This window comes from Chelonia mydas, chromosome 12 (genome assembly GCF_015237465.2).
Source record: "Chelonia mydas isolate rCheMyd1 chromosome 12, rCheMyd1.pri.v2, whole genome shotgun sequence".
Taxonomy (NCBI): domain Eukaryota; kingdom Metazoa; phylum Chordata; order Testudines; family Cheloniidae; genus Chelonia; species Chelonia mydas.
In genome coordinates this window covers 1,558,959-1,573,679 of record NC_051252.2, presented here as the reverse complement: position 1 = coordinate 1,573,679, position 14,721 = coordinate 1,558,959, and the positions used below count along the sequence as shown (strand labels likewise).

General features: G+C 46.3%; 1 protein-coding gene across 1 annotated transcript in view; it reads right to left on the bottom strand.

The window, feature by feature from the left end:
* Window positions 1–14,721, bottom strand: part of GLG1 (golgi glycoprotein 1) — a 187,538-nt gene that overhangs the window by 43,299 nt on the left and 129,518 nt on the right. The window contains exons 9-10 of the mRNA XM_037877969.2: window positions 1,831–1,952; window positions 933–1,034 (exon numbers count right to left, since the gene is read on the bottom strand). Coding sequence (XP_037733897.1) covers window positions 933–1,034; window positions 1,831–1,952 — 224 coding nt within the window. The remainder of the gene's footprint in view (window positions 1–932; window positions 1,035–1,830; window positions 1,953–14,721) is intronic.

The window sequence follows — 14,721 nt, the reverse complement described above, 5'->3', positions numbered from 1 at the left end:
CAATAAGAAAAATAAATCATGCAAGATTTCCATTCTGCCTGCACTCCTCGGGAATTACACTGCAGCTTCATTAGCCAACTCAAGGGACCGGTGGTTATAAACATGAAAGGCTGGGCACCAGCTGTCCACTTAGGATTTGAGTTAGAATGATCTTTGTTCAAACAGCATGAGGGTTAAATACGCATTAGTCAACAGAAGGAAAAATTCTGCAGTTAATCGAGTGGTTTGGTTCAAACAAGTGATTCCCTGCTGGAAGTGCAGGACAGGCAATAAATGCAGCCATCAAGGGAGGCAGGGGAAGGAGGGAAATTAAATGTGTCTGCCCATCACTGGAGATACTCTGGCCAAATAAAAAGGCAGTGATGCTCTAAAGGGAATTCCACCTAGTCCACATTGGCTGGAAAGACAGGGTTTACAAGGATTTTGGGAGTGAAACAAGGCAGGAATGGAAGCATTCCACGTTCCATAAAAGAATAGGAAACCTCTTACAGAAATAGCGAATCCTCCCTATACTGAAGAGCAAGATTTTTAAAGGAATACCCACCCATCACTACTGAAGATAATGCCCATCCACTGAGCAAGTAAACTTCATCTGAAAGGCAGGCAATGAACTCCTTATAATTATGCACATGCCTACCCTCCTCTCAAGTCTTAAAGCTCTAAATAAGGACATATAGGTTGGAAAGTTGAACCTCTAGTTCTGTATCAACACCAGGCATAGGAGGGTGGCCCCACAGCAGATTTGGCTTCCAAGGCACTGGACAGAGAGATGAGGAGCCAAGTCTCCAGGGCATAAACATGCTGGTGACTAGTATAAAGTACCTCCAGCTGAGCAACAGAAAGCAGTGCTGGTGTACAGGGGGTTGCTTATCTGGCACAGCTGAACTGTGTAACAGGAAGAAAAATCAAACCCTCTGTTTAACAATACTCACTTCCAATCACGAGAAATAAAGTACTGGAGCTCCAGGAGCCTGTGTTCACAGTCCTCTACCATTTTCTCAGTGTACAAGTGCTCCATAAGGCAAGACAGAATCCTGGGAATGGAAAGGAAACAGGAGAGAAGAAAATGAGAAAGGAGAGAGGCCATGCTGTGGGCCCCCCACATACACCAGTCATTTTACTGATTCTACTCTACTCTATGGATCTGCCTTTCCATAGAAAAATTTTGGCTGGTAAGAGTTGTAAGTCACATCGTAGAGGTTTAAAAACAAACACACAAACACACATAAAACAAAACAAAACAAAAATCATTCTACCTAAAAAAAGGAATAAATCAAAATAGTTACTCTCCCATGTGTGCTGTGTTAAATTCCACGGTCTATATGAACTAGACTCAAATGTGTTCACAGTTAAATCGGGCAAAAGCATCATATTTTTATTTATATATAAAAATAAAAAAATTTGGCTCAGAAGAGGGTATAAATAGGACAGTTGTCTCTGCAACGTGGATTTCCCTCTCTCATCTTTCAAAAAACCTTCTGATACTTTTTTACTGCATTTCTCTTTAGAAAAATGATACTATGAAGCTGTGTGTAACAGAAGATAGCACACCAAATGATACAAGCTCAACCTACAACTAATAAAGCTAGACAACCCTTGCTATTGCCATGACAGTCCTATAACAAAAAAATTCAGCATGATCCACAGCAAGAGCTGCATGCAGATTGCATTCCACTTCCAGCTGCTATATAAATTGCTGGTACATGCTCTTGATTGCTTGGGAGTCTTCATTTTTAGACTGGTTGATATCTCGTTTGGTTACTCAAGTGAGCTCTACTGTTGCTACTGGGCACGTGTAAAGTACAGGATGACTATGAAAAAGCCACTTACATTGGATCTCCAGATCGTATGTGTTTGCAAGCCGTCTGTATTACTGATTCACAAGCCTCATTCAAAGCTCTGTCAATGCGGTAATCTGCACCAGGGTCAGTCTCTTGAATCAGAGTTTGAAGCTGGAAGAGAGGAATTGGAGACAGAAAAATAGCTTAGCCAGCATGGCAGATCAATGTCAGTGCGCTCCTATCTTCTAACTGGCAATTCCACAATGCTAACTGCCTTGTAACAGACACCACACCTACTTGACAGTTGCTCATTTTAGCAACTGACAATGCAGAATGCTTTAGAGAAGGCAGGTTTTTCACTCACTCCCATTAAAGTTACATATTCTTTCCCAAGAAAAAGCCCAGATCTGTGCATCTGGGTGAATGGCCTTTAACCGAAACACTTCTCAAAATCAACAGTTTCTAACTGGATAGCAATTGAAACCTCTGTAGAGATTCATAGAATCATAGAATATCAGGGTTGGAAGGGATCTCAGGAGGTCATCTAGTCCAACCCCCTGCTCAAAGCAGGAACAATCCCCAACTAAATCATCCCAGCCAGGGCTTTGTCAAGCCGGGCCTTAAAAACTTCTAAGGAAGGAGATTCCACCACCTCCCTAGATAACGCATTCCAGTGTTTCATCACCCTCCTAGTGAAAAAGGTTTTCCTAATATCCAACCTAAACCTCCCCCACTGCAACTTGAGACCATTACTCCTTGTTCTCTCATCAGCTACCACTGAGAACAGTCTAGAGCCATCCTCTTTGGAACCTCCTTTCAGGTAGCTGAAAGCAGCTATCAAATCCCCCTCATTCTTCTCTTCCACAGACTAAACAATCCCAGTTCCCTCAGCCTCTCCTCATAAGTCACGTGTTCCAGTCCCCTAATCATTTTTGTTGCCCTCCGCTGGACTCTTTCCAATTTTTCTGCATCCTTCTTGTAGTGTGGGGCCCAAAACTGGACAAACTACTCCAGATGAGGCCTCACCAATGTCGAATAGAGGGGAACGATCACGTCCCTCCATCTGCTGGCAAAGCTCCTACTTATACATCCCAAAATGCCATTGGCCTTCTTGGCAACAAGGGCACACTGTTGAGCCATATCCAGCTTCTCATCCACTGTAACCCCTAGGTCCTTTTCTGCAGAACTGCTGCCGAGCCATTCAGTCCCTAGTCTGTGGCGGTGCACAGGATTCTTCCGTCTTAAGTGCAGGACTCTGCACTTGTCCTTGTTGAACCTCATCAGATTTCTTTTGGCCCAATCCTCTAGTTTGTCTAGGGCCCTCTGTATCCTATCCCTATCCTCCAGAGTATCTACCTCTCCTCCCACTTTAGTGTCGTCTGCAAACTTGCTGAGGGTGCAATCCACACCATCCTCCAGGTCATTTATGAAGATATTGAACAAGATATTGACCCTTGGGGCACTCCACTTGTTCCGGCTGCCAACTAGACATGGAGCCATTGATCACTGCCCGTTGAGCCCGACAATCTAGCCAACTTTCTATCCACCTTATAGTTCATTCATCTAGCCCATACTTCTTTAACTTGCTGACAAGAATACTGTGGGAGACCATGTCAAAAGCTTTGCTAAAGTCAAGGAACAACACATCCACTGCTTTCCTCTCATCCACATCTTATCTCGTCATTCTCAAGTGAACCACAGTAAATAGGAAAAGATCTTACTCCATGGTTCCATGAATTGGGATTTCTCCAGTGCTATTCTGCTTACTGGTTGGAAACAACGAACCACTTGGATGGTGATAGTGGGGTACACGCATACACTATATATATATATTTGACTCAAAGCTCTGTTTATATAGCAGAGATTTCCCAACTCACTCTAAGGGCTTTTACAGTAAAGATTTGGCTTTCAGCATTTACAAGAGGTCAGCCACTAATTTGCTGGGTGATGGATAGGGCCCTACCAAATTCATGGTTCACTTTGGTCAATTTCATAGCCACAGGGTCTTAAAATTGGCCAATTTCACAATTGCAGATGTTTACAGTGTTGTAACCATGGGGGTCCTGATCCAAAAGGGGATTGTGTGGCGTCCCAAAGCTGTTGTAGAAGGGCTGCAGGATTACTATACTTGCTTCTGTGCTGCCTTCAGAGCCCAGCTTGGAGCTCAGGCAAGAGTTGTGGGAAGCGAAAACCCAGAGCACAGGTCCCTGAGCCTGGGCTGTAGCCATGGGGGGTGGAAGCCCCCAGCCCAGGGTCCAAAGCCCGGGCAGGAGAAGTGTGGGGGGCGGGGTGAAAGAGCCCCAAGCCCCGGCAGGAGCCATTGGGGGGAGGGGGAGGAAGAAGGAAGGGAGCAGCAGCTCCGAGCTCTGGCAGGAGCTGCAGGCAGTGGCAGCAGCCCCCAGCTCAAGTGCCCCAAGCCTAGGCAGGAGCTGCAAGGGGTGGAAGTCCGGATCCCAGCTCTGGGGCTGCTGCAGCACAGAAGTGAGGGTGGTACATGTGGGAGGTGGGTCTGATCTTCCTCCGATAACAGTTGTACAGGGGAAGGACAAGTCCTGTCCGTCCCGAGCCCAGCTGATTTCAGGGAGATCAGATTTCATGGGGGAGGGTTTATTTCATGGTCCGTGACATGTTTTTCACTGCCATGAAATTGGTAGGGCCCTAATGATGGAACTTGAAACTCTCCAATTGTAGTATATAAGCCAAGAGACAAAATATATATTTGGGGCTTCTAGTCTTAGATATACAAGTTAGAAAGCATTAGTCCACCTGTCTAGTCTTGAAGGGTTAAACCAAATTAACTTACTTGATATTTGGTGAATTTAAACTGGAATAGACAGACAGACTTCAAGTGTAACCATTTCAACATGTATTTAATCAATCTATTTAATGACAGTGGGAGAAATGATCAATTCTGAACCTTTGACCAGACTAGCCTGGCCCCACAAGATGGGGACAAAACACGGTCTAGTGGCTAAAGCACAGCCCTGAGTCAGGAGATATGGGCTCTGTCATCAGCTCTACAACACAGTTCCTCTCCAGATGGCCCTTTGTTATGCTACTGCATAGGTGGTTTAGTTTACGATGTATTTACTGATGTACAGCCCTGTAACCTGACCGTGACAGGACTTGACAACAAGCATTTGGTTCAAGTCAAGTGCGAAAACAACCTGACCCTCTTAGGGTGGGGTCTCTTCCTCCTGTCCCTGGGATCGACAGTGCGCCAAGGAGTTACAGTGCCTTTTGCTCCATGGCATGCAAGCAGTGCAGAAGGGGGCAGTAACTGGCAGGAATGTGGCACATGCAGCTGCTGCGCCAATGATGCTGACTCGGGTTTGGGAGGGAAAGGTTGGAAAATGACATGACCCTTTCCAAGCTTAAAAATTAGGCCAGAGCAGACCTCTGTACTGAAGAGCATAAGAGAAAATTTGGGAAACATCTAATTTCCTGCAGGTGAACGAGCCTTTGATAGTGCGGCTGATGTGATTAGGCCCTACAATGGTGTCCCCAGAATAGATATGTGGACACAGCTGGCAACGGGCTTTGTTGCAAGGATAGGTTCTTGGGTTAGTGACTCTGTTGTGTGGGATGTGGTTCCTGGTGAGTATTTGCGTCAGGTTGGGGGGCTGTCTGTAAGCAAGGACTGGCCTGTCTCCCAAGATCTCTGAGAGTGATGGGTCATCCTTCAGGATAAGTTGTAGATCCTTGATGATGCGTTGGAGAGGTTTTAGTTGGGGGCCTAATAACATCAGCCACACTATCAGAGGCTCGTTCACCTGCACATCTACCAATGTGATATATGCCATCATGTGCCAGCAATGCCCCTCTGCCATGTACATTGGTCAAACTGGACAGTCTCTACGTAAAAGAATAAATGGACACAAATCAGACGTCGAGAATTATAACATTCAAAAACCAGTAGGAGAACACTTCAATCTCTCTGGTCACTCGATTACAGACCTAAAAGTGATAATTCTTCAACAAAAAAACTTCAGAAAGACTCCAAAGAGAGAGTGCTGAATTGGAATTAATTTGCAAACTGGATACAATTAACTTAGGCTTGAATAGAGACTGGGAGTGGATGTGTCATTACACAAAATAAAACTATTTCCCCATGTTTATTCCACCCCCCACTGTTCCTCAGACGTTCTTGTCAACTGCTGGAAATGGCCCACTTTGATTATCACTATAAAAGGTCCCGTCCCCATCCCCCCGCTCTCCTGCTGGTAATATCTCACCTTAACTGATCACTCTCGTTACAGTGTGTATGGTAACACCCATTGTTTCATGTTCTCTATGTATATAAATCTCCCCACTGTATTTTCCACTGCATGCATCTGATGAAGTGAGCTGTAGCTCACGAAAGCTTATGCTCAAATAAATGTGTTAGTCTCTAAGGTGCCACAAGTACTCCTTTTCTTTTCACTGTACTAGAGGAATTCCCATGCCCTTCCTCCTCTCCTCCCCGCCAATGACATGGCATATGTAAGGCATTAAGAATGCTTCAGGCCAGTTATCTATATAAGATTTCAGCATTGTTACTCTGAAGTCTAGAATGTTTGTTGAGTTGGCGTGAAGCAATGGAAACAGCTACGAGCATGGCTGAAAGCTCTTTTTATTCAGAATATCAGCAGGTTCTACCATGACTGGGATAGGGTCTGTTACCATCCAATTTTAAGTTCTCAGCCATTTTCAGTTTTATGAATTACACCCATGCAACAGCAAGGCATGTATCTATGCCACGCCAAGGGTCCTAGACAACTATAATATCAGAGGTAACCCAGCCAATTACCACACTTACTCTACAACTAATTTGCATGCAACCATTTCGTTGGTTATATGAAGGATACTACATAGATGGTGGATTACTTGGCTCAACTCCTCTGTGGGGCTGGAAAGCTTGTCTCTCTCACCAACGGAAGTTGTCCAATTAAAGATATTACCTCACCCACCTTGTCTCTACAATTCTTCAAAGACACCCACACAACATAACCAGCACCCACAACATCACCAAACACACCCAGTCTCTCACTGCAGCACAGCCCCTCATTCATCATCTGCACAAATCCACACAAATTTCCCAGTACAACACAACCCACATATAAATCAACGCAACTCTTCCAGCTCACCACACAGATTCACCCACCCTCACTCATTTACATGAAGCCACAGCTCATCACCAGGTTTGATTGTCACTAGGTTCATGGCCTCTTACCATCCAATTTTTAAATTTTCAGCCAGTTTTGGCTTTTAAAAAAAAACAAAAACCACGATTTAATGAATTACACTTCTGCAACAGCACAGGATTTCAGCTATTACTTTTCATATTAAAAGGATCATAAAATAGTTTTCTAAATCAAAATGTTTCATTTTTTCATCACTCCAACATACTCACAAGTGAAGATTAAATAAGTTGTCTGGATCAGAGTGTATCAAGTCAGCATACAGACAAGATATTCTTTCTTATGTCTCTGTGTGCAGGATGCTAACTCTGACTGTTAGCAAGTGGAAGAAGCCAATTTCAACACATATTGGGTGAGGTGGAGCAGAAGAGATGTCTTGAATTACCACACTGCTGTCTGCTTAGGTCTTGTTTCCATATTAGACCCTCTAGCTTTTCACTTGCTGTGATACTCAACAGTCCACATGCCCTCCTTAGAAGACTGTACTTTCAAGTTTTAAGATGATCCATACGTTCCTGTTACATGTCATAAATGGAATCAAACTCACTTTGCTCACTCTGAATTGCAAAGGTCACAATTCACTCTGTATGGTTGTTTTCAAGAGCAAAGCTGTAGGGCAGTGACTTAAAGGACACCGGGAACCTCCCATTTATGATGAGAGTCACATGTTCCCATGAAGGAGAAGTTTGTTCTCTCCCCTTTAGCAGTTAAGCTCTATTATAAATTTATCAGAGCACTGAGAATGAAGTCAGTTCTCCCACATGTTAACATACAGGCCTTTACCTACCAGGAAGGTATTGTCAAAAGCACAGATAAAACCAGAACCATAATTATATTTTCTTCATTTATTCAGGTGGCTTGATTTATAATAGCAATGACTTCTGAGCCAGGCATTTCCTGGCAGTTAAATTATAAGGATACTGTCAATTTGAAATTTAGGCATTTAAAAAAACCTGAATTAAAAGCAGTGGTGGGTACTATATCTGTTCCTGAGTCCCTTTTGCCTGTTTGTGGTTACCGCTTTCTCTCTCTATTTTTAAAGCTCTGCCCCACATGGTGCTGTGTGAAAGATCTGCACAAAGAAGAAGAAACTAACTACACAGGAAAAACCATGAAACTCTGTGCAGCAGCAATTTCTGTAAGTCAGCTGAAAAAAAGTTAATACTTCAGTTATAACATTCTATTACACAAAACAAGGGCAGTTAATCAGTTCTTTTGAAAAAGTTTACACTGGTGGGCCTGTGAAATTCCTCAATGCCTCTACCCAGAGGTTATTACAATAGGACTTTCAACACTCCCCAATCTCCTTCGCTAATGAAAGCAATGGTTTAATCTGCCCAGTTGACTTTAAAGCATGCTGACCAGGCTGGGCAAGAGATATGCTGTTTCCATTGACGTTTACTTGCCTGCACTCCCCAGTGGTGAGACTTCTCAGCAGCACTTCAGAAGGGGCTACATTGCTTTAAAGTTTCACTATTACTTAAAATGCTGTTTTGGGAGCTGTTCGAGGGGCCCCAATTCAGATTTTTAACCAAGTGCAAAACTTCAAAGCAGCCCAACCAGCTGCCATGGCAACAGGAAACAGGGGGAGGGAATGATTTGGTGAGAGGTGGTGAACAAGAAAAAGCATTCCTAAAACTCTCCTCCACCCCACACCAGACTAGCCCTTGAGTCCATCTGCTCTTCAGCAGCACTTTATAGTTCCTTGGTTCTGCTCAATTTTTATTCTCTGTCATAGCTGAATTAGGAGCTGATTGACTCACAATTAGCTTCATCAGAATTTGAGAGCAGAATGACTGCTACGCCCATAACTGTTGCTGGAAGGGATGACGTGCTCATGGGGTTAATAAGAGAAGACGGGCCCAAAGAAAAGTTAGGCCAGAAAAGGTGATGAGAGTAAGAGAAATCATTTGTCAACAGCAGCTCCTGTTCTGATTGTACTGACTCAACAGAGCGATGCTGTACGGGTCACATACTCATCCATTTGGCCCCAGACCCTTTCTAGGACATAGCTAGCTGTTAAGAGGGCATATACATATGTCCCTTGAGATCTACAACCTCCACTCTAATGGAGAAGAAACTTTTAGATATCTTCCCCGCTCTAACTGTGCCTCTGTTCCTTTCTGCCCCCAGGAGCTTTGTTTGTAGCTCTGAAGCATAAGGGAGGGGAGCTGCCTCTCTTTCATGAGATCGCCTCTACAGCAGGGGTGGTCAAACTTTTTGGCCCAAGGGCCACATCTGGATATGGAAATTGTATGGTGGGCCATGAATGCTCATGAAATTGGGGCTGGGGTGTGGGAAGGGGTGAGGGCTCTGTCTACGGGTGCGGGCTCTGGGGTCGGACTGTGGATGAGAGGTTTGGGGGTAGGAGGGTTCTCCGGGCTCGGACTGAAGGGTTCGGAGGGCAGGAGGGGGATCAGGGCTGGGGCAGGGGGTTGGGGCACTGGGGGATGGCTCAGGGGTACAGTCTCTGGGTGGCGCTTACTTCAAGTGACTCCCAGACGCAGCAGCATGTCCCCCCTCTGGCTCGTACGCAGAGGCTTGGCCAGTCGGCTCTGCTGCATGCTGCCTTGCACGTGCAGCTCCCATTGGTCACGATTCCTGGCTAATGGGAGCTGTGGGGGCAGCGTGCAGAGCAGAGTCCCTGGCTGCCCCTACTCGTAGGAGCTGGAGTGGGGACATGCCGCTGCTTCTGGGAGCCGCACGGAGCAGCCCCCGACCCTGATCTCCAGCTGGAGCACCAGAGCAGGGCAAGCCCCAGACCCTGCTCCACAGCGGGAGCTTGACGATTGGATTAAAATGGCTCACGGTCCAGATGCAGCCCGCAGGCCGTAGTTGCCCACGCCTGCTTTACAGAGACAACAAGAGTAGCTAGCAGTTCTTTCCTTAAGGAGGTGGGGTGAGGAGCCCTGTTAAACAGTGACAGAGGTACTGCCCTCCCAAAACCAGTATCTGCCCTTGATATAGGACTGACTATAGTAATCTGAGATGGTGGAACCACAACTCCATAGCCCTATGGATTTCAGGGAAGGACACATGGCTGCCATATGCCAGTAAAGCTTCCATCCTCCTGGTTGGATGAACTTACAAAATTTTACATAATTTTGGCTAGTAACAGTGTGAAACACTAGGATCTGACACCACTCACACAAGAAGGCAAAAGTTTATAACACCTTTAAAAACTGTTTCGGAGGCTGGACAAATGCCATGGTTCCTTTTGCAAGGACATGGCTGGCAGAAACAGTGACCTAAGTCATAGCCAGGGACAGCCTTAACACCAGACTAGAATCCAAGAATGAACACAACCAGGATCTAGACCTTTCTAACTTTAAGCCAACCCTTTAAACTACATCTGTCTGGTAGCATAACACCTCCTAGTGGAAGATTTTCAAGACAAACAGGACTGTCTTTATCTCCTCAAACAAGGAGAAGACAAGATATCCTTCCTGTGGCAGGGTCACTCCCCTTATGCAAGAGCCCCTGTCAGCTGGGTGTGTCTGCACTGCATCTCTCTGCTTTGCTTGCGGTGACCCCTGCTGGCAGTTAAACTTCTCAGGTGGGTTTTCAGTGACTCAGCCCTCTGGCCAAGTCACACACAGTCTGTATGCGCACAAACAAAACAGACCCCTTACAGGGTAGTTCACCAGGGCCTGCCACAGTGCCCTCAGTAAAGTCTCTGCCTGTAGCCCTATCTCTGGGCTCAGTCCTCAACCAGTCCAGCAGGGCCTATTGCAGCACCCTGATTCAAACAGTCTCTCAGCCCCTTCTAGGCTCTCTCTCAAACTGTCCCTGCTCTGGTTTGGAGCAGTGCTCCCAGGGCTTCCTCCCTGGAGCCTTCGCCTATTGCCCCAGCTCTCCAGATGAGTCACTCGTTACAGTTCAATCCCCTTCTGGGGTGGTATCAAGAGTCCCACAAATGCAGACAGGTTTCAGAGTAACAGCCGTGTTAGTCTGTATTCGCAAAAAGAAAAGGAGTACTTGTGGCACCTTAGAGACTAACCAATTTATTTGAGCATAAGCTTTCGTGAGCTACAGCTCACTTCATCAGATGCATACTGTGGAAAGTGTAGAAGATCTTTTTATACACACAAAGCGTGAAAAAATACCTCCCCCCACCCCACTCTCCCGCTGGTAATAGCAATCATACACATTGTAAGGAGAGTGATCACTTTAGATAAGCTATTACCAGCGGGAGAGTGGGGTGGGGGGAGGTATTTTTTCACGCTTTGTGTGTATAAAAAGATCTTCTACACTTTCCACAGTATGCATCTGATGAAGTGAGCTGTAGCTCACGAAAGCTTATGCTCAAATAAATTGGTTAGTCTCTAAGGTGCCACAAGTCCTCCTTTTCTTTTTACAAATGCTCACCTCTCTCTCAGGGTCTTCAGCTCCTTCCTGGGCTACTTCCCTTCTCAGGGCTTAAGCCACTTCCGTAGTGGCTGGCTGGGGGGGACCCAGGCCTGCCCCCTAATCTGGGTTTCAACCCAGCAACCCTATAAGCAGCCGCCGCCACCTGCTGTGTCCCTTTAATCGCTGTGTTACCCTGGGCCACTTCCCCGTGGACCCACTACTTTCACCTTTATCTCAGGGCTGAAGTCTGAGTCCCTGCAGCCAGCAACGAACATCTTCCTTGATCCCCTGGCTCCAACCAGCAACTGAATCTGCTCACTCCAGCAGCTCTTTTATATGAACCTGCTGGACTCTGATTGGCTGCTCCCTGCAGCGTCTTCTGATTTGCTGCTTCCCAGAGCTCCTCTAGGCAACCTGGAGGACTCGCCTCTTCTGCTCTTTCCTGGGGTGTGGTGTGGTAAGGCCAAGAGGTCTCCAGCAGGGGGCCTCAGGGCCTGGTACACCCCCTTCACGCTTCCATAGAAGCTTGTTAGCAGTGCTGTCAAATGAAGAAACTCCTAAGTAAACAACCAGCTGTTCTGCTGGGACAATAAATCTGGACTCTGAGGTAAGTAGGCGGATGAACTTTGGAAGGGCCAGCTCTGTTAGGACCAGACCAAAGTGACTAAGGTTACCCTGACTATTCTGTTGATTCTTCCTCAGTATTCTGGGGATGAGAACAAACAGAGATGGCCATTGGAGCCCTTTTCCCCAGTGTGAACGAAGGAGGTCTGATATGCGTGGTGGGTCTTTACCTGCACTGAAGCAGATGTTCTGCTTTGTAACAAACTAGCCAATGTATGGATGACCGCAGCCTGACAAATATCAGTCATGACACTGCACAGATGATTGAACGCAAGACGATCCAGATTTTTTCTAATCAAGCCATCGACTGAAAAGTTTAATACCTGCAAAGTGTATAGCAGACTGATTGCCTCCTAACGCAGCAGGGGTGACTAACCCCTGTCCATGTAGGTCAGGGGTGGGCAAACTTTCTGGCCTGAGGGCCACATCGGGGTGCGAAACTGTATGGAAGGCCGGATAGGGAATGCTATGTCCCCCAAACAGCCTGGTCCCTGCCCCCTATTCACCCTCTCCCACTTCCCGTCCCCTGACTGCCCCTGACTGGGACCCCCTGCCCCAAACTGCCCCCCTCCTGGGATCCCACCCCCTATCCAACCCTCCCACCTCCCCGCTCCCTGTACCCTGACTGCCCCAACCTATCTACATCCCCACCTCAACAAGCCCCTCGGGACTCCCACACTCTATCCAACCCCCCCGTTCCCCAACCCCTGACCGCCCCATCCAACTGCCCCCTGCTCCCTGTCCCGTCTGCCCCCTGGAACCGCCCCCAACCGACCCCTGGGACCCGCTACCCAACCTCCCCACCTCTGTGTGTGCTGCCGCCGCCCCCTTACCATGCTGCTCAGAGCGGCAGGAGCTTGCAGCCCTGCTGCCTGCGTGGAAGCATAGCTGCAGGGGAGGGGAGATCTTGGGGGAGGGGCCGGAGGCAAGCCTCCCCAGCTGGGAGCTCATGGGCCGGGCAGGACGGTCCTGTGGGCCAGATGTGGCCCACGGGCCATAGTCTGCCCACCTCTGATGTAGGTAATACATTGTGACCATATTGTCTGAAAATCTGCGCCAGTTGCCCTCTGGTCTGTGGGAGAAAATGTTTGAGAGGGAGCCTAATGGCTTTCAGCTCTAGCAAGTTTGTAAAGCCTCTACTTTCAATGTCCCTAAGGATCATCAATTGTTAAGAGATCCTAGTGTTCTCTGCAACTCAGGACATACACCAGAGACAACACATCAACAAAAGGCCAACCTGGCACTGCATAAAGCCCCTAGAGCTACCAGTGCAGCACTGAAGTTAATGGAGCTGCAGAGAACAATATCCCTGAAGAAAGCGCAGAGGCCATCAATGCATCCCAAAGAGTAAACTCAAACTAAGGGGCCGAAAACCCAGCCTCACAGGCATCAACAGCTCAGCATACAATTCTGCCCTAATAGGGGTAGGGCTCTCCTTCGCTGACTGCTGTCAGTAAGGAACTAAAAGGCAAGGTTCTAGAAGGCACTGAAACATTAATCATTGATCTTTGTGAGAGACATCTACTGGTGCCTCAAAGGGCCATGCCTTTGAGAACTAGGGGCTAGTCTACACTATCCCACTAATCAGCACCAATGCAGCTGTGTCTCTGTGGTGTGACTGGTGAAAATGTACTTTGACAACAGGAGAGCATCCTCAGGTCAGCATAATTACTCCACCTCAACGAGAGGCAGAAGCCGTGTTGTGGAAGAGATGTCATAGCGCCGCATGGATGTCTCTTTAAGTCGATGTAACTTACATCTACTTAAGCGGTAGTGTAGACAAGCCCTAGACGACTTCCTATTTTTCTTATACTCAAAGCATACGATCTAGAAGCAGGGATCAAGGCAATGTTCTCTTTTTAGAGACGTGCTTTAACCAACATCCACAGAAGAGCAAAAGCAGCAAGCTCATTGTGGTGTGATACTAGAATGGACCAAAAATAATGATAGCTGAGGCAGTCACTAATCATCAAAATATCCTGCACAGATGAAATATAATGCAGCAATAAAGGAATCCAGATACTTAAGTTTATATGTAGCTATGTGGGAACTTAAGTGTTATATATGTCACACATGATACTTAAGTGCCCACTACTACTTGATAAAATGAACATTCCATTTAGAAAGCTATTTGTGCATCAGTCTATTCTCCCCATCCCTCTACCCTCACCCATCAAAATAAGGGGGAAATTAATAATTCCATTATTAATTAATATTTTGTTTGCTCCTGCTGCTTATTTTCTCCAGAGCACAGGCCACAGGTCACTTGATTTATAGGCAGCCACTGCTATTGAGCCAGCTTGCAACACAAAAATCAATGGTTGAATCAGAGAAGATCTGAAAAGTCCCCACAGACAGTCCAGTGAAAAGCATAGATTATTCCCACATTCTTTTCCAAACGTTTGCATTTTCATAGTCTCTTATGGAGATTCCCTTCACATTAAGTCATGAGAGACTTATCTTAACTGCTACAAAAACCTGTGACTTACTCCCCAAGTGAAACCCATCCTCTGACATTTTCCAGAGTAACTAAATTGTGAGGAGACAATCCAATTTCAAAGTATGCAATCACTCCACTGATGCATCTGGTAACTTCAAGAGTCCAAAATAAACTCTCAGAAAAGCTCCATATAACTTAATATACAAAATTTAATCAAGTGCTCACACTCATCTAGATTTGATTATTGATAAAAATAGAAGAAAATGGTTTGGCCACAAGCCACTTTGTTTGCAATGAGTTTATAATGAAGTTCATAGAATCATAGAATATCAGGGTTGGGAGGGAC